General features: G+C 47.7%; 1 protein-coding gene across 1 annotated transcript in view; it reads right to left on the bottom strand.

Moving 5' to 3' along the window:
- Positions 1 to 13,390: 13,390 nt before the first annotated feature.
- Positions 13,391 to 25,546, bottom strand: part of LOC135050308 (uncharacterized) — a 135,515-nt gene continuing 123,359 nt past the window's right edge. Inside the window, exon 6 of the mRNA XM_063956710.1 lies at positions 13,391 to 16,210. Coding sequence (XP_063812780.1) covers positions 15,935 to 16,210 — 276 coding nt within the window. The 3' untranslated portion in view covers positions 13,391 to 15,934. The remainder of the gene's footprint in view (positions 16,211 to 25,546) is intronic.

The raw sequence follows: 25,546 nt of genomic DNA, 5'->3' as shown, positions 1-25,546 counted from the left end.
CTTGATGTGGCTCGCTGCGTGCAGAAATGCTTCTTCCACCACCTATTCTACCAGGCTGGGGAGGTGCAGAATACAGGAGACAGTATCAGAATATCATGCAGGGCTCAGGTAACAGGAAGTCTGTGTGGTTCTTACATTGAGAACACCTTACACTTACAGAGTTCACATGTTATTATTGCCGCTTCTCACTTCTGTAAATGATCGTTTTGAAAAACATTTCCAGAAGTTACTCTAACTTCATCTCGTGTGTGCATCTGTACGGGGCAAACGCGGGATTTCTGGAAGGGGGTTTCCAAGTGCTTGATATTAGAGCGAAGGTGACAGCATTTTGAGAAGGGGACAATAAGCATGTAACAGGCTACAGTCTGCCTCATACACAGCGCACTGTATGTCATGCAGCAGACATAGAAACATGGGGTCTATTTACTAAGCCTTGGACGAAGGTAAAGTGGCCGGAGATAAAGTACCAGCCAATTAGCTCATTTTTCAAACATAGCATGTAACATGGCAGTTGGGAGCTGATTAGCTGGGACTTTATCTGGGATGCAGTTATGTTACCGATGGAAGGAATGGCGACGGTCGATATACCGATGTCGGGATCCCGAAGAACGCACAAGCCCGGCGTTTAGGCACATAGAACGGGAGGTTAGGGTTAGGCACCCAGCAGGGAGGGTTAGGGTTAGGCACCACATGGGAGGGTTAGGGTTAGGCACATAGAAGGGGAGGTTAGGGTTTGGCACAAAGCAGGGAGGGCTAGGAATCGGGGAAGGGAGGGTAAGGCACCACCTGGGAGGGTTTGGGTTAGGCACCACCTGGGAGGGATATAGTTAGACACCACCTGAGAGGGTTAGGGTTAGGCACCACCTGGGAGGGTTAGGCACCACCTGGGAGTGTTAGGGTTAGGCACCACCTGGCAGGGTTAGGCACCACCTGGGAGGGTTAGGGTTAGGCACTCAGCAGGGAAGGTTAGAGTTAGGCACCACCTGGGAGGGTTAGGGTTAGACACCACAAGGGAGGGTTAGGGTTAGGCACCCAGCTGGGAAGGTTAGGGTTAGGCACCACCTGGGAGGGTTAGGGTTAGACACCACCTGGGAGGATTAGGGTTAGGCACCCAGCAGGGAGGGTTAGGGTTAGGCACCACCTGGGATGGTTAGACACCACCAGGGAGGGTTAGGGGTAGGCACCACCTGGGAGGGTTAGGGTTAGGCACCACCTGAGAGGGTTTGGGTTAGGCACCCAGCAGTTAGGGTTAGGCACCACCTGGGAGTGTTAGGATTAGGCACCACCTGGGAGGGTTGGGATTAGGCACCACCTGGGAGGGTTAGGGTTAGGCACCACCTGGGAGGGTTAGATTTAGGCACCACCTGGGAGTGTTAGGATTAGGCACCACCTGAGAGTGTTAGGGTTAGACACCACCTGGGAGGGTTAGGGTTAGGCACCCAGCAGGGAGGGTTAGGGTTAGGCACCACCTGGGAGGGTTAGGGTTAGGCCCCACCTGGGAGGGTTAGGATTAGGCACTACCTGGGAGTGTTAGGGTTAGGCACCACCAGAGAGGGTTAGGCACCCAGCAGGGAGGGTTAGGGTTAGACACCACCTGGGAGGGTTAGGGTTAGACACCACCTGGGAGGGTTAGGGTTCGGCACCACCTGGGAGGGTTAGGGTTAGGCACCACCTGGGAGGGTTAGGGTTAGGCACCACCTGGGAGGGTTAGGGTTAGTTACCACCTGGGAGGGTTAGGTTTAGGTACCCACAAGGGAGGGTTAGGGTTAGACACCATCTGGGAAGGTTAGGGTTAGACACCACCTGGGAGGGTTAGGGTTAGGTACCACTTGGGAAGGTTAGGGTTAGGCACCACCTGGGTGGGTTAGGCACAACCTGGGAGGGTTAGGGTTAGGTACCACCTGGGAGGGTTAGGTTTAGGTACCCACAAGGGAGGTACTTTAAAGCAAGTAGTCAGGATTATGATGGACGGGATACCGCTGTTGGTTTTCTGACTGTAGGCATCCCGCCCATCAGCAAATCACACTGAACCCTTTATCTCCATCCAAGGCTTAGTTAATAGACCCCCTTAGAAACTTAGAATGTGACGGCAGATAAGAACCACTTGGCCCGGCATCACTGCACACACGTATACAGCCCCAGCAATCACAGTAAACGACCCCATACATTACTGATATATCGTGGCAAAGTCCCGATCCCCCGGTGGCCGAGTCGCAGAATCAAGAATATTAAACATGTTTAAAAATCTCGAGATTCTGACCGAAAATGGTTGGGATCAGCAAATCGGGAATATTAAAAGGAAGAATTTCCCCGATTCCCCCGTCGGATCGCCGATCAGCAGATCGGTGGTTCCCGTCGTGAAATCAGGGAAATGGTGATTAGATGTATGGGGTCCTTAACTAGTTATAATCCCTGCCGCAGGGGTATCGGTTAAGTGCTCTGCTGTGACGGCAGTCCTGCCCCACCTGGCTGCTGCACAGAAAAACTGTTACACTGCTTCTCCCCTTCTCCTTATACAGTATAACTGCGTGCTGGCTCCTTCCTGCGGCCGGCATGCGGCAGCTCCCCAATACTGCAGTCCCGGCTGGCAAACCCTCTTTATCAGAAGCATTAAAGCAACAGCAGGATCAGCATTACATTCAAAAATGTTCATTCACTTTCACCATAATATAATGTATTTAGATACCATATCCCTTTTATAGTGCTACCTTGTCCTGTCAGAGACCTGCAATGTAACCAATGACCTGCATTGCCAGACTTTTATAAATAATAGATATTCATATTAGAGATGAGCGGGTTCGGTTTCTCTGAATCCGAACCCGCACGAACTTCATGTTTTTTTTCACGGGTCCGAGCGACTCGGATCTTCCCGCCTTGCTCGGTTAACCCGAGCGCGCCCGAACGTCATCATGACGCTGTCGGATTCTCGCGAGGCTCGGATTCTATCGCGAGACTCGGATTCTATATAAGGAGCCGCGCGTCGCCGCCATTTTCACACGTGCATTGAGATTGATAGGGAGAGGACGTGGCTGGCGTCCTCTCCATTTAGATTAGAAGAGAGAGAGAGAGAGAGATTGACCTGATTTACTGGAGATTAGGAGTACTGTAGAACTGTGTAGAGACTGAGTGCAGAGTTTACTAGTGACTGACCACAGTGACCACCAGACAGTGCAGTTTTATTTAATATATCCGTTCTCTGCCTGAAAAAAACGATACACAGTGACTCAGTCACACACATACCATATCTGTGTGCACTGCTCAGCCCAGTGTGCTGCATCATCTATGTATATATCTGACTGTGCTCAGCTCACACATCTTATAATTGTGGGGGAGACTGGGGAGCACTGCAGTGCCAGTTATAGGTTATAGCAGGAGCCAGGAGTACATATTATTATTAAAATTAAACAGTGCACACTTTTGCTGCAGGAGTGCCACTGCCAGTGTGACTGACCAGTGACCTGACCACACTGACCACCAGTATAGTTAGTAGTATAGTATACTATATTGTGATTGCCTGAAAAAGTTAAACACTCGTCGTGTGACTTCACTTGTGTGGTGTTTTTTTTTTTATTCTATAAAAAACTCATTCTGCTGACAGACAGTGTCCAGCAGGTCCGTCATTATATAATATATACCTGTCCGGCTGCAGTAGTGATATATATATATTTTTTATATCATTATTTATCATCCAGTCGCAGCAGACACAGTACGGTAGTTCACGGCTGTAGCTACCTCTGTGTCGGCACTCGGCAGTCCGTCCATAATTGTATACCACCTACCCGTGGTTTTTTTTTCTTTCTTCTTTATACATACATACTACTACTACATCTCTTTATCAACCAGTCTATATTAGCAGCAGACACAGTACAGTACGGTAGTCCACGGCTGTAGCTACCTCTGTGTCGGCACTCGGCAGTCCATCCATAATTGTATACCACCTACCCGTGGTTTTTTTTTTCTTTCTTCTTTATACATACATACTACTACTACTACATCTCTTTATCAACCAGTCTATATTAGCAGCAGACACAGTACAGTACGGTAGTCCACGGCTGTAGCTACCTCTGTGTCGGCACTGGGCAGTCCGTCCATAATTGTATACCACCTACCCGTGGTTTTTTTTTCTTTCTTCTTTATACATACATACTACTACTACATCTCTTTATCAACCAGTCTATATTAGCAGCAGACACAGTACAGTACGGTAGTCCACGGCTGTAGCTACCTCTGTGTCGGCACTGGGCAGTCCGTCCATAATTGTATACCACCTACCCGTGGTTTTTTTTTCTTTCTTCTTTATACATACATACTACTACTACTACATCTCTTTATCAACCAGTCTATATTAGCAGCAGACACAGTACAGTACGGTAGTCCACGGCTGTAGCTACCTCTGTGTCGGCACTGGGCAGTCCGTCCATAATTGTATACCACCTACCCGTGGTTTTTTTTTCTTTCTTCTTTATACATACATACTACTACTACTACATCTCTTTATCAACCAGTCTATATTAGCAGCAGACACAGTACAGTACGGTAGTCCACGGCTGTAGCTACCTCTGTGTCGGCACTCAGCAGTCCATCCATAATTGTATACTAGTATCCATCCATCTCCATTGTTTACCTGAGGTGCCTTTTAGTTGTGCCTATTAAAATATGGAGAACAAAAATGTTGAGGTTCCAAAATTAGGGAAAGATCAAGATCCACTTCCACCTCGTGCTGAAGCTGCTGCCACTAGTCATGGCCGAGACGATGAAATGCCAGCAACGTCGTCTGCGAAGGCCGATGCCCAATGTCATAGTACAGAGCATGTCAAATCCAAAACACCAAATATCAGTAAAAAAAAGGACTCCAAAACCCAAAATAAAATTGTCGGAGGAGAAGCGTAAACTTGCCAATATGCCATTTACCACACGGAGTGGCAAGGAACGGCTGAGGCCCTGGCCTATGTTCATGGCTAGTGGTTCAGCTTCACATGAGGATGGAGGCACTCAGCCTCTCGCTAGAAAAATGAAAAGACTCAAGCTGGCAAAAGCAGTAGCACCGCAAAGAACTGTGCGTTCTTCGAAATCCCAAATCCACAAGGAGAGTCCAATTGTGTCGGTTGCGATGCCTGACCTTCCCAACACTGGACGTGAAGAGCATGCGCCTTCCACCATTTGCACGCCCCCTGCAAGTGCTGGAAGGAGCACCCGCAGTCCAGTTCCTGATAGTCAGATTGAAGATGTCAGTGTTGAAGTACACCAGGATGAGGAGGATATGGGTGTTGCTGGCGCTGGGGAGGAAATTGACCAGGAGGATTCTGATGGTGAGGTGGTTTGTTTAAGTCAGGCACCCGGGGAGACACCTGTTGTCCGTGGGAGGAATAGGGCCGTTGACATGCCTGGTGAAAATACCAAAAAAATCAGCTCTTCGGTGTGGAAGTATTTCACCAGAAATGCGGACAACAGGTGTCAAGCCGTGTGTTCCCTTTGTCAAGCTGTAATAAGTAGGGGTAAGGACGTTAACCACCTCGGAACATCCTCCCTTATACGTCACCTGCAGCGCATTCATAATAAGTCAGTGACAAGTTCAAAAACTTGGGCCGACAGCGGAAGCAGTCCACTGACCAGTAAATCCCTTCCTCTTGTAACCAAGCTCACGCAAACCACCCCACCAACTCCCTCAGTGTCAATTTCCTCCTTCCCCAGGAATGCCAATAGTCCTGCAGGCCATGTCACTGGCAATTCTGACGAGTCCTCTCCTGCCTGGGATTCCTCCGATGCATCCTTGCGTGTAACGCCTACTGCTGCTGGCGCTGCTGTTGTTGCTGCTGGGAGTCGATGGTCATCCCAGAGGGGAAGTCGTAAGCCCACTTGTACTACTTCCAGTAAGCAATTGACTGTCCAACAGTCCTTTGCGAGGAAGATGAAATATCACAGCAGTCATCCTGTTGCAAAGCGGATAACTGAGTCCTTGACAACTATGTTGGTGTTAGACGTGCGTCCGGTATCCGCCGTTAGTTCACAGGGAACTAGACAATTTATTGAGGCAGTGTGCCCCCGTTACCAAATACCATCTAGGTTCCACTTCTGTAGGCAGGCGATACCGAGAATGTACACGGACGTCAGAAAAAGACTCACCAGTGTCCTAAAAAATGCAGTTGTACCCAATGTCCACTTAACCACGGACATGTGGACAAGTGGAGCAGGGCAGGGTCAGGACTATATGACTGTGACAGCCCACTGGGTAGATGTATGGACTCCCGCCGCAAGAACAGCAGCGGCGGCACCAGTAGCAGCATCTCGCAAACGCCAACTCTTTCCTAGGCAGGCTACGCTTTGTATCACCGCTTTCCAGAATACGCACACAGCTGAAAACCTCTTACGGCAACTGAGGAAGATCATCGCAGAATGGCTTACCCCAATTGGACTCTCCTGTGGATTTTTGGCATCGGACAACGCCAGCAATATTGTGTGTGCATTAAATATGGGCAAATTCCAGCACGTCCCATGTTTTGCACATACCTTGAATTTGGTGGTGCAGAATTTTTTAAAAAACGACAGGGGCGTGCAAGAGATGCTGTCGGTGGCCAGAAGAATTGCGGGACACTTTCGGCGTACAGGCACCACGTACAGAAGACTGGAGCACCACCAAAAACTACTGAACCTGCCCTGCCATCATCTGAAGCAAGAAGTGGTAACGAGGTGGAATTCAACCCTCTATATGCTTCAGAGGTTGGAGGAGCAGCAAAAGGCCATTCAAGCCTATACAATTGAGCACGATATAGGAGGTGGAATGCACCTGTCTCAAGTGCAGTGGAGAATGATTTCAACGTTGTGCAAGGTTCTGATGCCCTTTGAACTTGCCACACGTGAAGTCAGTTCAGACACTGCCAGCCTGAGTCAGGTCATTCCCCTCATCAGGCTTTTGCAGAAGAAGCTGGAGACATTGAAGGAGGAGCTAACACGGAGCGATTCCGCTAGGCATGTGGGACTTGTGGATGGAGCCCTTAATTCGCTTAACAAGGATTCACGGGTGGTCAATCTGTTGAAATCAGAGCACTACATTTTGGCCACCGTGCTCGATCCTAGATTTAAAACCTACCTTGGATCTCTCTTTCCGGCAGACACAAGTCTGCTGGGGTTGAAAGACCTGCTGGTGAGAAAATTGTCAAGTCAAGCGGAACGCGACCTGTCAACATCTCCTCCTTCACATTCTCCCGCAACTGGGGGTGCGAGGAAAAGGCTCAGAATTCCGAGCCCACCCGCTGGCGGTGATGCAGGGCAGTCTGGAGCGACTGCTGATGCTGACATCTGGTCCGGACTGAAGGACCTGACAACGATTACGGACATGTCGTCTACTGTCACTGCATATGATTCTCTCAACATTGAAAGAATGGTGGAGGATTATATGAGTGACCGCATCCAAGTAGGCACGTCACACAGTCCGTACTTATACTGGCAGGAAAAAGAGGCAATTTGGAGGCCCTTGCACAAACTGGCTTTATTCTACCTAAGTTGCCCTCCCACAAGTGTGTACTCCGAAAGAGTGTTTAGTGCCGCCGCTCACCTTGTCAGCAATCGGCGTACGAGGTTACATCCAGAAAATGTGGAGAAGATGATGTTCATTAAAATGAATTATGACATTGACCAGCAGCAATTGCCTCCACAAAGTACACAGGGAGCTGAGATGGTGGATTCCAGTGGGGACGAATTGATAATCTGTGAGGAGGGGGATGTACACGGTGATATATCGGAGGATGATGATGAGGTGGACATCTTGCCTCTGTAGAGCCAGTTTGTGCAAGGAGAGATTAATTGCTTCTTTTTTGGGGGGGGGTCCAAACCAACCCGTCATATCAGTCACAGTCGTGTGGCAGACCCTGTCACTGAAATGATGGGTTGGTTAAAGTGTGCATGTCCTGTTTTGTTTATACAACATAAGGGTGGGTGGGAGGGCCCAAGGACAATTCCATCTTGCACCTCTTTTTTCTTTTATTTTTCTTTGCGTCATGTGCTGTTTGGGGAGGGTTTTTTGGAAGGGACATCCTGCGTGACACTGCAGTGCCACTCCTAAATGGGCCCGGTGTTTGTGTCGGCCACTAGGGTCGCTTATCTTACTCACACAGTCAGCTACCTCATTGCGCCTCTTTTTTTCTTTGCGTCATGTGCTGTTTGGGGAGGGTTTTTTGGAAGGGACATCCTGCGTGACACTGCAGTGCCACTCCTAAATGGGCCCGGTGTTTGTGTCGGCCACTACGGTCGCTAATCTTACTCACACAGCTACCTCATTGCGCCTCTTTTTTTCTTTGCGTCATGTGCTGTTTGGGGAGGGTTTTTTGGAAGGGACATCCTGCGTGACACTGCAGTGCCACTCCTAAATGGGCCCGGTGTTTGTGTCGGCCACTAGGGTCGCTTATCTTACTCACACAGTCAGCTACCTCATTGCGCCTCTTTTTTTCTTTGCGTCATGTGCTGTTTGGGGAGTGTTTTTTGGAAGGGCCATCATGCGTGACACTGCAGTGCCACTCCTAGATGGGCCCGGTGTTTGTGTCGGCCACTAGGGTCGCTAATCTTACTCACACAGCTACCTCATTGCGCCTCTTTTTTTCTTTGCGTCATGTGCTGCTTGGGGAGGGTTTTTTGGAAGGGACATCCTGCGTGACACTGCAGTGCCACTCCTAAATGGGCCCGGTGTTTGTGTCGGCCACTAGGGTCGCTAATCTTACTCACACAGCTACCTCATTGCGCCTCTTTTTTTCTTTGCGTCATGTGCTGTTTGGGGAGGGTTTTTTGGAAGGGACATCCTGCATGACACTGCAGTGCCACTCCTAAATGGGCCCGGTGTTTGTGTCGGCCACTAGGGTCGCTTATCTTACTCACACAGTCAGCTACCTCATTGCGCCTCTTTTTTTCTTTGCGTCATGTGCTGTTTGGGGAGTGTTTTTTGGAAGGGCCATCCTGCGTGACACTGCAGTGCCACTCCTAGATGGGCCCGGTGTTTGTGTCGGCCACTAGGGTCGCTAATCTTACTCACACAGCCACCTCATTGCGCCTCTTTTTTTCTTTGCGTCATGTGCTGTTTGGGGAGGGTTTTTTGGAAGGGACATCCTGCGTGACACTGCAGTGCCACTCCTAAATGGGCCCGGTGTTTGTGTCGGCCACTAGGGTCGCTAATCTTACTCACACAGCTACCTCATTGCGCCTCTTTTTTTCTTTGCGTCATGTGCTGTTTGGGGAGGGTTTTTTGGAAGGGACATCCTGCGTGACACTGCAGTGCCACTCCTAGATGGGCCAGGTGTTTGTGTCGGCCACTAGGGTCGCTTAGCTTAGTCATCCAGCGACCTCGGTGCAAATTTTAGGACTAAAAATAATATTGTGAGGTGTGAGGTATTCAGAATAGACTGAAAATGAGTGGAAATTATGGTTTTTGAGGTTAATAATAATATGGGATCAAAATGACCCCCAAATTCTATGATTTAAGCTGTTTTTTAGGGTTTTTTGAAAAAAACACCCGAATCCAAAACACACCCGAATCCGACAAAAAAAATTCGGTGAGGTTTTGCCAAAACGCGGTCGAACCCAAAACACGGCCGCGGAACCGAACCCAAAACCAAAACACAAAACCCGAAAAATTTCAGGCGCTCATCTCTAATTCATATATAAATAAGTAATAAATAGAAGGAGGAAAAGGAGGAGGACAGAGACATCAGATAAGATGAGCCCTCTACACAAACCACACAGTAATCCTCACTCTGACAAACAAAGTCACTCACCACAAAGAAAACACAATTATTATGCAAAGGCTTTCATTTTACCTTATGCTGTTTTCTATATTCATAGATGGAATTAAGGGGATGCAGTCAATTAACCGACAATCAAAATCCCGACGGTCAAAATACCGACAGCAATTGACCGACGGTCAAAATCCCGACATGGTCAAAATCCCGACATTTAAGATACAGACAAGGTCAAAATACCGACATTTTTAAAATGTCGACAGGTCAAAATGCCGACATGATTTTTTCATGATTTTTTCATTGAAACCGACTTGTTCATACTTTACCATGCCAGTGGACCTGCAGGGGGAATATAATAGTGTGCCAATCGCAGTGAGGCACCGTGCCCGAAGCATGGCGAGCACAGCGAGCCATGCGAGGGGACGCGGTACACTTATATGGTTTCCATGTCGACCTATGTCGACATACACACCAAAAACAATGGAAAACTCATGTTGGCATTTTCACCTGTCGACATTTTACATGTTGGTATTTTGACCTTGTCAATATTTTAAATGTCGGTACTTTGTCCATGCCAGGATTTTGACCTTGTCGAAATTTTGACCATCGGTCAATTGCTGACGGGATTTAGACCGTCGGAATTTTGATTGTAGGTATTTCATACCGATCCCGAATTAAGTATATTGATGCACTCATCTAACAGCCCCACTGTCCTAGAATCCTAGAGCCCAGCCGACTATATCTATCCTAGTCAAGTCTATGATTTATATTAACCTCCGCCTGAATTTTGCCCAATGGCATAGGGGTGAACCTACAGATAGTAGATTCAGAATCTCAGACATCAATAAACTCAAAGCAAATGTATTCCGTGAATATTAATCTGCAATGTATGTGAAATCGTTGAATTCCAATCGAATAATATTTATGTATGGGTAATTGTGGACGTTCAGGTTCTGAATAAACCCATTACTCACATTAAATGGATTGCAGCCATAATGACTGCGTCAAAAGCGAAACCTAAAGAGAGTGTATTTTAGAGGCTATTTTCTTTATGATGAGGCAGAATTATTTTATTTCCAGCAACAATTTTTATCTACAAATAAGGGGAACAGCTATGGGTGTAACGTTTCCCCCTAGTTATGCTACGGCTGCTCGCAACATCAGCCGCTTTGCGTGAGACTCAAAATCATTAATGTGCACGTTACAGTCGCGCCCGTCTGCTGCAAAATATAATGGCATCACCACACGGTATACAAGAGTTCTCTTCTCCCCAGAGCTATGGAAAAGAGTCATAGCCCCAACAATAAGAGGATGAGGAGGCGACGTAACAAAGGTGTATTGGGAGTGGAAACGCTCTGTTAGAAGATTGGTGAGTGACTGTGTGTATCTATTTATGGCTTCTCTTCCCCCGCAGAATGATCACTTGCACTATTTTCCACTCTAATCTCCACTGAGTGGGTCCACAGTGCAACGTTCTGTGAAATACAGTAGTATCATTTCCCTAACACTTAATATTGCTATTAGTGATACTTATTTTAAGACTTCAACAATAAGTCCATCCCCCGCACCACCACCATCCCACCAGCATAAATCCTAAAAACATGACCTGCTGGGGTTACTTGAGGACTAGGGATGAGCCTCTGCCTTTTAATATGCTTCCTAAAAAACAAATAATGTATATGTTTTATACATTCAATGGTTTATATTCTTGCTAAAGTATTTCATCCCTTTCAACCTCTAAAAATCAGGACTCTTCAATAAAAAGTGGAACCCGGGGCTGTTTCCCATAATGCATTGGTATGGCACGTCACACAGGGTACTGGAGTTCTGCGCTGTGGTTTTAGTGGCCTTGCCTATTGTCTGTTTGTTGAGCAATGATGCAAACTGGGATTTGCTAATCTTCGCTCACTTCGAGAAGCGAAGCAGTCTGATTATATAAAGGCAATTACTGGCTGATCTGTGTGTACTATGGCAGACCTATCATTGGTAATGATTCTTAATGATTCAATATAATATAATGATTCTTTGATCCGTAATTGTCTGGGGGGCTTGCTATTAGATACACACACACAATCCCTGCTGTAATGACTTAATCCCCGGCTGTATTGTTCTCTCTGTATTGTATTGCAGATGAGAACAATAGATGAAAGGCGTATGCTAATAAGCCTTGGTGCACCTAGGCACAGCAGAGAAGCCAAGATGAGCGAGGCTCCATCTGTATGTACTACGCCTTAAAAAGTGATAAAGTCGAGAGTGATAAAGATAAAGTGCCAACCAATCAGCTCCTAACTGCCATGTCACTTGCCCTGTTTGAAAAATGACAGTTAGAAGCTGGTTGGCTGGTAGTTTATCACTCTCCACTTTATCCCTTTTCAAGGCTTAGTACATCTGGCCCTTAAACTTGCACTCTGGTCATCTCTGGCTGTCTCAGGCTCTATTCGGTCAGCCAAAAGCCAGTCATCAACACCTTTCCACACCCTAACATCAGTGCCGTTTTTTGTGGCGGGCGAGCCGTGCAACGGCACGGGGCGCCCACCGCGGCACTTTACGGGTCCCTGATTCCCTCCTCCTCCCTCTTCCCGAGTACTCCTGCTCAGGGAGTGGAGTTTCGCGGAATGATGCGGTTGCGTCGTGACGTCATGACGCAACCACGTCAATCCGCAAAACTCCACCCCCTGAGCAGGAGTACCCGGGACGAGGAGGGGGAGCCAAGCTGGAAAGAGGAGGCGCCGGCGGCCGGTGCGAGGAAGGAGAGGCGGCCCGCCCTGAGGAGCAGGAAGATCGTCTTGATATGTAAGTTGTATATCTCCCCCCCCCTCCCTCTACCTTCCTCTCCCCCCCACTTGACACTTGCCTGCCGTGCTGTATAGAATGGAGACACTTTCCTGCCGCAATGTGTAAAATGGGGAAACGTGCCTGCCGCAATGTGTAAAATGGGGAAACGTGCCTGCCGCAATGTGTAAAATGAAGACACGTGCCTGCCGCAATGTGTAAAATTGGGACATGTCCCTGCCGTAATGTGTAAAATGGGGACATGTGTAAAATGGGGACACGTGCCTGCCGCAATGTGTAAAATGGGGACTCTTGCCTGCCGTAATGTGTAAAATGGGGACTCTTGCCTGCCGTAATGTGTAAAATGGGGACTTTTTTTTTATCCTGTGGTGGCCGTGATGATGAGATCAGATGAGACCACGCCCATTTTAACAAAGTCACGCCCGTTTTAACGAGGCCACGCCCCCTTGCCGGGAGCACGCACATACTTTTCCTCTTTATATCTATGGGGGGGGGGGGCACATTTTTTTTTCTGCGAATGGGGGGGGGAGGCGCATTTTGAAATCTAGCACTGGGAGCCAAATTAGCTAGAAATGGCCCTGACTAACATGAAAGCAAGAAGCTGATCGGGCAACTACTCCACTTTATCTCTCCCCAAGAATCGATACACCACCCCCTCAAGGATGACATTTATCAAACCTTCTACAAAGGAACCTTGGATCAAATGTACTAGAATAATGCTAAATAGAATCTGATTGGTTGTAAGGGGCAACATCCCCACTTGCTCTCTTTTGACTGTTTGATAAATCTCCTGATTAAATCAGTGCTCATTCTTCTTAGGTCTATACAGGCTTACACATTAATACGCAAAAGACCATTTCTAATGTTTCCATATGTAAGTTACAATCATCAGTTTTTTATTAGTATTTTAAATTACAATCATTTATTCATTTGCTCATTAGCATTGATCAAAGGAAAAGATAACTTGTGTTATTCTCCATAAATATAAATATACTGTAACTAGAAAACATTGCAGGTCTATTCTCAGGATACATACAGGTAATCAAGTACCTGGGGAGCTCACCATTACTGCAGTATTGTAGTACAGAGAAGTCGGCTACAAATCAGCATATGGCACAGTTCTTCTACTACCAGTAAAAGGTTTGAGAGTGCAGCACAGTTTTTTTACTACTATACAGAGCACACAGTGTTGCACCAATGCCCATAATAACTACGGGGCATCCCCTGTTCTGTCATGCAGTAAATGAGATGTTTGTGTAGCCGCAGCTGAATCGAGGTAAGTCTTAGTCGTGTCCAGTCAGGGAAACTAATCCAGTGCAAAGGAAATGACTTGCCAACAAATGCAGCCATAGCTGTAGCCGGTGGTCCACAAGTGCCCCCTATGCTCCATGTGGGCTTCTCTGGGAGTCATTTGCAAAGAGTCGAATCAGCTTTGGTCCCGCCAGGCATCTCAGTTTGTGGAAATGCATCCAAATGTCCACCAGGGTGTGTAGGTTCATTGGGCAAGATGGCAGTAACAGTGCACGCACGCACACACTTAATGACAGTCCGCTCATTCATACGATGCATTCCTAGTAAGCAAATGAGGCCCTCTGCCAGTCAGCACTACGTAATACATGTGTATTCCTGTCACTTTAAAATCTCAGTGCTGACTTGTTTCTGGATGTGTCTTGCAGTTACTATGAATGTATGGACACCCCCTGATCGCTGATAAGATCATTGGCACACTATTATTGTTGGTTTTTTTGCTGCCTTGTACTTGATATAAAGCACTTACACATACTGTTTCTCACCTCTTGCTTAAGATTATTCCAGCCTGTAATATACAGTAAGTGCCCGTGTGTGTGTGTGTGTGTGTGTGTGTGTGTGTATGTATGTGGCATGTGTAGGCTTCTAATGAGTGATGTCCATATTTGACTGTTAATATACTGTTTATTTTCTGCCCTAAGTATCCAGTGCAGGAGGTTAAATTGCTACGGTAAAGTCTAAATTTGCCACGCGATGCCACGAAGGAAGTAGCATTATGTAGCAGACAATTCAAACCACGCCGTACGCTAACCACATGTTCCGCTGTTACCTTCTAAGACACTTAACTAATTGGGAAGGGGGAGAGAGAGAGAGAGAGAGAGAGAGAGAGAGAGAAAAGTGGGTAACTGTCAGATATGCTATCCCAGGATTTGACCATGCCAGCCTCCGTACCCGGGCCCGTGGCTGCTCATGGTGGGCCCTGCATGCGTCCTGATTGAGACTCAGGACGAATTTGGATGCAGGGAGAGTGGATTTTGGCCCTCATTCCGAGTTGATCGTAGCTGTGCATGTCAGGCCACCACTCCCCGCACAAGTACAAAAGCATCGCCCAGCGGCCATGTTTTTGTACTTGTTGAGTAGCTCCCAGCCAGCGTAGCTCCTGCAGCTGGCCGGGAGTTACTTGTTGCTGCCCGGGTCCCAGCGGCTGCGCGTGACATCACGCAGCCGCTGCGGCCCCCCCCCCCCCCCGGGCTGTCCTGCCACGCATGCGTCGGCCGGACTGCACCCTGAAAATGGCGGCCAAACGCCGCCATGTTGCACCCTCCCACTCAGCGACCGCCTCTGCCTGATCGCTAAGCAACGACGGCCGTCGTCCATCTGGCATGTGCCTGCCGCTGAACACTGCGCTGCAAAGAACTGCAGCGTGCGATCAGGTGGTGGATAGCTAGATGTGGGCATGTCAAAGGCATGTCACATACAGCGACTACACCCAGAGATGCAGAACCGTTCACACAGGACTCTATGTTCAGATGGAGAACCTGCGTCTGCCACTGTCCATTATCACTGTCCATTATACACAATTCTTACATTCAATATTTGTAATATTTCTTAACGATAAAGAACCTATGTCTCCAACATTAGCAAATGTTCCATTACCCGGAATTATAATATACTGTGAGGGAGATGCACTCAGCCTTCAACTGTGATAAAGTGAAGAGAGATAAAGTACCAACCAACCAGCTCCTGTTATTTTTCAAACACAGCCTGCAACATGGCAGCTAGGAGCTGATTGGCTGGTACTTTATCTCTTTATATGTTGTCACTGTTAAAGGCTAAGTACATCTGCCCCTGTTTATAACAACAACCGTTAAAGGGAAACTCCAGCAACACTCGGGTTTATCTTCCATTCAAATCTGCTGTTTGGCTCAAGGGACATTGGGGACAATGCATCTACACAGCAGATCTGTTGTCCTTTTCACTGCAAAAAAGATACTGTTAGTAAATCAGCCTGGACGGCAGTGTTTCTGTAAATGCGGAGTTCTCCTTTAGGATTCAGCAGAGTCGCTTACCAAACCCACCCTTGGCGCACTTTGATATTCAAACACAGCAGGCCTCCGCCCTGAACGCCACACATACAATGAATGCAACCAATGTTTTTTGCTTTCTCACAGTCAACGCCACGTACTGTACTCAACATCACAGCCATCCTCACACTGAAAAGTCTTCCTTTTGGCTTCATGGTTTAGATCCGCATAGACAATGGACTCCTCATTTGTTGGCGTCTCGGGAGCATTAAGCGTGGTGGACCTGCTGTAACCCAGGTGAGCATTGTCATAGGTGACTTCAGTGGACACGGCAGTAAATTCAGCCTCCAATGGACTTGAGCACACTACGTCAGTCTGGTGTGGGCAGTTCTTGGGATTTTCTGGTTCAGCTATAAACACGACCTGCAGAAAAACGTACAAGAATTTACTTATTTCCAGAATTCAGTTTTTAGGGAGAAACTCAAGCAAAGTAAAGAAGACAGGGATATTTATGTAGTGGGGCAAAAGGGCACTTTGCCACAGACAATGTCTGTTTCAGGGCCGTAACTAGATGTGTGCCGATGGTGCCTTGCCCACAGCGCAAATGCACTGAGAGCACACACCCCTCCCCCCCCCCACGACCCACATGTCCAGTGAGTCAGTACTCAGTAGTACTGGAAACCTCACCGCCGCCGCTGTGCAAGGGACGGGGAGCGGTGCCGCAGGTGCTATGTGGCAGTACACCATCCCCTCCCGTTATCCGTCACTGAGACCCGCCGCCATCGCCTGTGCAAGGCAGTGGGAGCACTAACGCAGGTTGCAGGCCTCAGAAATTAGTACAATTTAAGCACAGCAGCGATCAAGTCTGAATTAGCACCGGGGACCGGTGCTGCATGCACTATGTGGCAGCACACACCCCGTCCCGTTATTCCGTCAGTGAGACCCGCCGCCTGTGCATGGGAGAGGGAGTGCCAGGCGGCAGTTCCTGGTGTGTGCCCCTGTGGAAGCCCTGGATGCCCCCCACCCAGATGAGAGAGACACACACACACACACACACACACACACACACACACACACACACACACACACACACACACACACACACACACACTCTGCTGTAATGTGTAAATAGGGGACTCACACACCCCCATGTGTAAAAAACTGCTGCCGTAATGTGTAAAAAAGGCGGACTCTGCTGCCATAATGTGTAAAAAGGGGGACTCTGCTGCCATAATGTGTAAAAAGGGGGACTCTGCTGCCGTAATGTGTAAAAGAGGGACTCTGCCTGTCGTACTGTGTAAAAGGGGGACTCTGCCTGCCGTACTGTGTAAAAGGGGACTCTGCCTGCTGTAATGTGTAAAAGGGGATTCTGCCTGCTGTAATGTGTAAAAAGGGGGACTCTACCTGCCTAATGTGTAAAAAACGGGGACTCTGCCTGCCGTAATGTGTAAAAAAGGGGGACTCTGCTGCTGTAATGTGTAAAAAGGGGGACTTTGCCTGCCGTACTGCGTAAAAGGGGACTCTGCCTGCCGTACTGCGTAAAAGGCGGACTCTGCCTACCGTAATGCGTAAAAGGGAGCTCTGTGGTCACGCCCCTTCCCCATGAAGCCATGCCCCTATATTTTTGGCGTGCACCTGCGGCGCGCATTGGCCCTGTTTTATCTATGGTGTAGGGGGTGCCGATGCTGTTTCTTGCACACAGCGCTAAAATGTCTAGTTACGGCACTGGTCTGCTTAACCTAGGTTGGTGAAACTAAGGTGAGGAGTTTATAACAAACAGAGTAGTTTGTCCCAGTCTCTTGTGAAAGATGTGAATGCTTTCTGTGGGAGTCTGCAGTCTCATGTGTGAAGACAGGATTAATTCCGTACACACAGCACAACTGCACAGGTGCATCACATGGGTGTTATAATTAGATGGCGAGTGCTCGGGGAGGAGGTAAAAGTCGTTTTGTGTTAGGGGCGGGGCGAATGATGGTGGACTAGCTGGCCGGCCACTAGCTAGGTGACCAGTGTATAGTCAGTGACAGGGTCACAGGAATATTTAACTGGTGGGACACTGGAACCATTGCTAACACTTTATGTGCCATCCTGAAAAACCTGAATAAACTACAGCAAGCTGGTTGAGCAATAGGGATGTGGACATTCAGTTATTACTAGTGATGAGCGGGTTCGGTTCCTCGGAATCCGAACCCCCCCGAATGTCACCCATTTTACACGGGTCCGAGGCAGATTCGAATCTTCCCGCCTTGCTCGGTTAACCCGAGCGCGCCCGAACGTCATCATCCCGCTGTCGGATTCTCGCGAGATTCGTATTCTATATAAGGGGCCGCGCGTCGCCGCCATTTTCACTCATGCATTGGAGATGATCGTGAGAGGACGTGGCTGGCGTCCTCTCAGTTTCTGTGTTCAGTGTGCTGCAAATATCTGTGCTCAGTGTGCTGCAAATATCTGTGCTCAGTGTGCTGCAAATATCTACGTTCTCTGCCTGAAAAACGCTCCATATCTGTGCTCAGTGTGCTGCAAATATCTGTGCTCACATTGCTTTATTGTGGGGACTGGGGACCACCAGTATTATATAGGAGGAGTACAGTGCAGAGTTTTGCTGACCAGTGACCACCAGTATTATACGTTCTCTGCCTGAAAAACGCTCCATATCTGTGCTCAGTGTGCTGCAAATATCTGTGCTCACACTGCTTTATTGTGGGGACTGGGAACCACCAGTATTATATAGGAGGAGTACAGTGCCGAGTTTTGCTGACCAGTGACCAGTGACCACCAGTATTATACGTTCTCTGCCTGAAAAACGCTCCATATCTGTGCTGCATTGTAGTATATATAGTAGGAGTACAGTGCATAATTTTGCTGACCACCAGTATATAATATATAGCAGTACGGTACAGTAGGCCACTGCTCTACCTACCTCTGTGTCGTCAATTATACTATCCATCCATACCTGTGGTGCATTTAAGTTTTGCACAGTATATATATAGTAGGAGGACAGTGCATAATTTTGCTGACCACCTGTGTATAATATATAGCAGTACGGTACAGTAGGCCACTGCTCTACCTACCTCTGTGTCGTCAAGTATACTATCCATCCATACCTGTGGTGCATTTAAGTTGTGCGCAGTATATATTAGAGATGAGCGGGTTCGGTTTCTCTGAATCCGAACCCGCCCGAACTTCATGTTTTTTTTCACGGGTCCGAGCGACTCGGATCTTCCCGCCTTGCTCGGTTAACCCGAGCGCGCCCGAACGTCATCATGACGCTGTCGGATTCTCGCGAGGCTCGGATTCTATCGCGAGACTCGGATTCTATATAAGGAGCCGCGCGTCGCCGCCATTTTCACACGTGCATTGAGATTGATAGGGAGAGGACGTGGCTGGCGTCCTCTCCATTTAGATTATAAGAGAGAGAGATTTACTGGAGCTTAGGACTAGGAGGAGTACTGTAGAAGTGTAGAGAGTGCAGAGAGTTTACTAGTGAGTGACCACCAGACAGTGCAGTTTATTTAATATATCCGTTCTCTGCCTGAAAAAAGCGATACACACAGTGACTCAGTCACATACCATATCTGTGTGCACTGCTCAGGCTCAGCCCAGTGTGCTGCATCATCTATATATATTATATATCTGTCTGACTGCTCAGCTCACACAGCTTATAATTGTGGGGGAGACTGGGGAGCACTGCAGTGCCAGTTATAGGTTATAGCAGGAGCCAGGAGTACATAATATTATATAGTGAGTGACCACCAGACAGTGCAGTTTATTTAATATATCCGTTCTCTGCCTGAAAAAAGCGATACACACAGTGACTCAGTCACATACCATATCTGTGTGCACTGCTCAGGCTCAGCCCAGTGTGCTGCATCATCTATATATATTATATATCTGTCTGACTGCTCAGCTCACACAGCTTATAATTGTGGGGGAGACTGGGGAGCACTGCAGTGCCAGTTATAGGTTATAGCAGGAGCCAGGAGTACATAATATTATATTAAAATTAAACAGTGCACACTTTTGCTGCAGGAGTGCCACTGCCAGTGTGACTGACCAGTGACCTGACCACACTGACCACCAGTATAGTTAGTAGTATACTTATATTGTGATTGCCTGAAAAAGTTAAACACTCGTCGTGTGACTTCACTTGTGTGTTGTTGTTTTTTTTATTCTATAAAAATAAAACTCATTCTGCTGACAGACAGTGTCCAGCAGGTCCGTCATTATATAATATATAATATATACCTGTCCGGCTGCAGTAGTGATATATATATATTTTTTATATCATTTATCATCCAGTCGCAGCAGACACAGTACGGTAGTTCACGGCTGTGGCTACCTCTGTGTCTGCACTCGGCAGGCAGTCCGTCCATAATTGTATACCACCTAACCGTGGTTTTTTTTTCTTCTTTATACATACATACTACTACGACATCTCTTTATCAACCAGTCTATATTAGCAGCAGACACAGTACAGTACGGTAGTTCACGGCTGTGGCTACCTCTGTGTCTGCACTCGGCAGGCAGTCCGTCCATAATTGTATACCACCTAACCGTGGTTTTTTTTTCTTTCATCTTTATACATACATAGTTACATAGACATCTCTTTATCAACCAGTCTATATTAGCAGCAGACACAGTACAGTACGGTAGTTCACGGCTGTGGCTACCTCTGTGTCTGCACTCGGCAGGCAGTCCGTCCATAATTGTATACCACCTAACCGTGGTTTTTTTTTCTTTCTTCTTTATACATACATAGTTACATAGACATCTCTTTATCAACCAGTCTATATTAGCAGCAGACACAGTACAGTACGGTAGTTCACGGCTGTGGCTACCTCTGTGTCTGCACTCGGCAGGCAGTACATAATTGTATACTAGTATCCATCTCCATTGTTTACCTGAGGTGCCTTTTAGTTGTGCCTATTAAAATATGGAGAACAAAAATGTTGAGGTTCCAAAATTAGGGAAAGATCAAGATCCACTTCCACCTCGTGCTGAAGCTGCTGCCACTAGTCATGGCCGAGACGATGAAATGCCAGCAACGTCGTCTGCCAAGGCCGATGCCCAATGTCATAGTACAGAGCATGTCAAATCCAAAACACCAAATATAAGTAAAAAAAGGACTCCAAAACCTAAAATAAAATTGTCGGAGGAGAAGCGTAAACTTGCCAATATGCCATTTACCACACGGAGTGGCAAGGAACGGCTGAGGCCCTGGCCTATGTTCATGGCTAGTGGTTCAGCTTCACATGAGGATGGAAGCACTCAGCCTCTCGCTAGAAAACTGAAAAGACTCAAGCTGGCAAAAGCACCGCAAAGAACTGTGCGTTCTTCGAAATCCCAAATCCACAAGGAGAGTCCAATTGTGTCGGTTGCGATGCCTGACCTTCCCAACACTGGACGTGAAGAGCATGCGCCTTCCACCATTTGCACGCCCCCTGCAAGTGCTGGAAGGAGCACCCGCAGTCCAGTTCCTGATAGTCAGATTGAAGATGAAGATGTTGAAGTACACCAGGATGAGGAGGATATGGGTGTTGCTGGCGCTGGGGAGGAAATTGACCAGGAGGATTCTGATGGTGAGGTGGTTTGTTTAAGTCAGGCACCCGGGGAGACACCTGTTGTCCGTGGGAGGAATATGGCCGTTGACATGCCTGGTGAAAATACCAAAAAAATTAGCTCTTCAGTGTGGAGGTATTTCAACAGAAAAGCGGACAACAGGTGTCAAGCCGTGTGTTGCCTTTGTCAAGCTGTAATAAGTAGGGGTAAGGACGTTAACCACCTCGGAACATCCTCCCTTATACGTCACCTGCAGCGCATTCATAATAAGTCAGTGACAAGTTCAAAAACTTTGGGCGACAGCGGTAGCAGTCCACTGACCAGTAAATCCCTTCCTCTTGTAACCAAGCTCACGCAAACCACCCCACCAACTCCCTCAGTGTCAATTTCCTCCTTCCCCAGGAATGCCAATAGTCCTGCAGGCCATGTCACTGGCAATTCTGACGAGTCCTCTCCTGCCTGGGATTCCTCCAATGCATCCTTGCGTGTAACGCCTACTGCTGCTGGCGCTGCTGTTGTTGCTGCTGGGAGTCGATGGTCATCCCAGAGGGGAAGTCGTAAGCCCACTTGTACTACTTCCAGTAAGCAATTGACTGTCCAACAGTCCTTTGCGAGGAAGATGAAATATCACAGCAGTCATCCTGCTGCAAAGCGGATAACTGAGGCCTTGACAACTATGTTGGTGTTAGACGTGCGTCCGGTATCCGCCGTTAGTTCACAGGGAACTAGACAATTTATTGAGGCAGTGTGCCCCCGTTACCAAATACCATCTAGGTTCCACTTCTCTAGGCAGGCGATACCGAGAATGTACACGGACGTCAGAAAAAGACTCACCAGTGTCCTAAAAAATGCAGTTGTACCCAATGTCCACTTAACCACGGACATGTGGACAAGTGGAGCAGGGCAGGGTCAGGACTATATGACTGTGACAGCCCACTGGGTAGATGTATGGACTCCCGCCGCAAGAACAGCAGCGGCGGCACCAGTAGCAGCATCTCGCAAACGCCAACTCTTTCCTAGGCAGGCTACGCTTTGTATCACCGCTTTCCAGAATACGCACACAGCTGAAAACCTCTTACGGCAACTGAGGAAGATCATCGCGGAATGGCTTACCCCAATTGGACTCTCCTGTGGATTTGTGGCATCGGACAACGCCAGCAATATTGTGTGTGCATTAAATATGGGCAAATTCCAGCACGTCCCATGTTTTGCACATACCTTGAATTTGGTGGTGCAGAATTTTTAAAAAAACGACAGGGGCGTGCAAGAGATGCTGTCGGTGGCCAGAAGAATTGCGGGACACTTTCGGCGTACAGGCACCACGTACAGAAGACTGGAGCACCACCAAAAACTACTGAACCTGCCCTGCCATCATCTGAAGCAAGAAGTGGTAACGAGGTAGAATTCAACCCTCTATATGCTTCAGAGGTTGGAGGAGCAGCAAAAGGCCATTCAAGCCTATACAATTGAGCACGATATAGTAGGTGGAATGCACCTGTCTCAAGCGCAGTGGAGAATGATTTCAACGTTGTGCAAGGTTCTGATGCCCTTTGAACTTGCCACACGTGAAGTCAGTTCAGACACTGCCAGCCTGAGTCAGGTCATTCCCCTCATCAGGCTTTTGCAGAAGAAGCTGGAGACATTGAAGGAGGAGCTAACACGGAGCGATTCCGCTAGGCATGTGGGACTTGTGGATGAAGCCCTTAATTCGCTTAACAAGGATTCACGGGTGGTCAATCTGTTGAAATCAGAGCACTACATTTTGGCCACCGTGCTCGATCCTAGATTTAAAGCCTACCTTGGATCTCTCTTTCCGGCAGACACAAGTCTGCTGGGGTTGAAAGACCTGCTGGTGACAAAATTGTCAAGTCAAGCGGAACGCGACCTGTCAACATCTCCTCCTTCACATTCTCCCGCAACTGGGGGTGCGAGGAAAAGGCTCAGAATTCCGAGCCCACCTGCTGGCGGTGATGCAGGGCAGTCTGGAGCGACTGCTGATGCTGACATCTGGTCCGGACTGAAGGACCTGACAACGATTACGGACATGTCGTCTACTGTCACTGCATATGATTCTCTCAACATTGATAGAATGGTGGAGGATTATATGAGTGACCGCATCCAAGTAGGCACGTCACACAGTCCGTACTTATACTGGCAGGAAAAAGAGGCAATTTGGAGGCCCTTGCACAAACTGGCTTTATTCTACCTAAGTTGCCCTCCCACAAGTGTGTACTCCGAAAGAGTGTTTAGTGCCGCCGCTCACCTTGTCAGCAATCGGCGTACGAGGTTACATCCAGAAAATGTGGAGAAGATGATGTTCATTAAAATGAATTATAATCAATTCCTCCGCGGAGACATTGACCAGCAGCAATTGCCTCCACAAAGTACACAGGGAGCTGAGATGGTGGATTCCAGTGGGGACGAATTGATAATCTGTGAGGAGGGGGATGTACACGGTGATATATCGGAGGGTGATGATGAGGTGGACATCTTGCCTCTGTAGAGCCAGTTTGTGCAAGGAGAGATTAATTGCTTCTTTTTTGGGGGGGGTCCAAACCAACCCGTCATATCAGTCACAGTCGTGTGGCAGACCCTGTCACTGAAATGATGGGTTGGTTAAAGTGTGCATGTCCTGTTTTGTTTATACAACATAAGGGTGGGTGGGAGGGCCCAAGGACAATTCCATCTTGCACCTCTTTTTTCTTTTCTTTTTCTTTGCATCATGTGCTGATTGGGGAGGGTTTTTTGGAAGGGACATCCTGCGTGACACTGCAGTGCCACTCCTAAATGGGCCCGGTGTTTGTGTCGGCCACTAGGGTCGCTAATCTTACTCACACAGTCAGCTACCTCATTGCGCCTCTTTTTTTCTTTGCGTCATGTGCTGTTTGGGGAGGGTTTTTTGGAAGGGACATCCTGCGTGACACTGCAGTGCCACTCCTAGATGGGCCCGGTGTTTGTGTCGGCCACTAGGGTCGCTAATCTTACTCACACAGCTACCTCATTGCGCCTCTTTTTTTCTTTGCGTCATGTGCTGTTTGGGGAGGGTTTTTTGGAAGGGCCATCCTGCGTGACACTGCAGTGCCACTCCTAGATGGGCCCGGTGTTTGTGTCGGCCACTAGGGTCGCTAATCTTACTCACACAGCTACCTCATTGCGCCTCTTTTTTTCTTTGCGTCATGTGCTGTTTGGGGAGGGTTTTTTGGAAGGGACATCCTGCGTGACACTGCAGTGCCACTCCTAGATGGGCCCGGTGTTTGTGTCGGCCACTAGGGTCGCTTATCTTACTCACACAGCGACCTCGGTGCAAATTTTAGGACTAAAAATAATATTGTGAGGTGTGAGGTATTCAGAATAGACTGAAAATGAGTGTAAATTATGGTTTTTGAGGTTAATAATACTTTGGGATCAAAATGACCCCCAAATTCTATGATTTAAGCTGTTTTTTAGTGTTCTTTGAAAAAAACACCCGAATCCAAAACACACCCGAATCCGACAAAAAAAATTCGGTGAGGTTTTGCCAAAACGCGTTCGAACCCAAAACACGGCCGCGGAACCGAACCCAAAACCAAAACACAAAACCCGAAAAATTTCAGGCGCTCATCTCTAGTATATATATAGTAGTAAGACAGTGCATAATTTTGCTGACCACCAGTATATAATATATAGCAGTACGGTACAGTAGTCCACTGCTCTACCTCTGTGTCGTCAAGTATACTATCCATCCATACCTGTAGTGCATTTAAGTTTTTGTGCGCAGTATATATATAGTAGTAGGATAGTGCATAATTTTGCTGACCACCAGTATATAATATATAGCAGTACGGTACAGTAGGCCACTGCTCTACCTACCTCTGTGTCGTCAAGTATACTATCCATCCATACCTGTAGTGCATTTAAGTTTTTGAGTGCAGTATATATATAGTAGTAGGACAGTGCAGAATTTTGCTGACCACCAGTATATAATATATAGCAGTACGGTACAGTAGGCTACTGCTCTACCTACCTCTGTGTCGTCAAGTATACTATCCATCCATACCTGTGGTGCATTTAAGTTTTTGTGTGCTGTTTGGGGACTATTTTTTGAAGTGCCATCCTGTCTGACACTGCAGTGCCACTCCTAGATGGGCCAGGTGTTTGTTTCGGCCACTTGGGTCGCTTAGCTTAGTCACACAGCTACCTCATTGCGCCTCTTTTTTTCTT

The sequence above is a fragment of the Pseudophryne corroboree genome, chromosome 2 (assembly GCF_028390025.1).
Source record: "Pseudophryne corroboree isolate aPseCor3 chromosome 2, aPseCor3.hap2, whole genome shotgun sequence".
NCBI lineage: Eukaryota > Metazoa > Chordata > Amphibia > Anura > Myobatrachidae > Pseudophryne > Pseudophryne corroboree.
The sequence above is the reverse complement of the archived record's forward strand: the minus strand, read 5'-3'. Positions and strand labels throughout refer to the sequence as shown.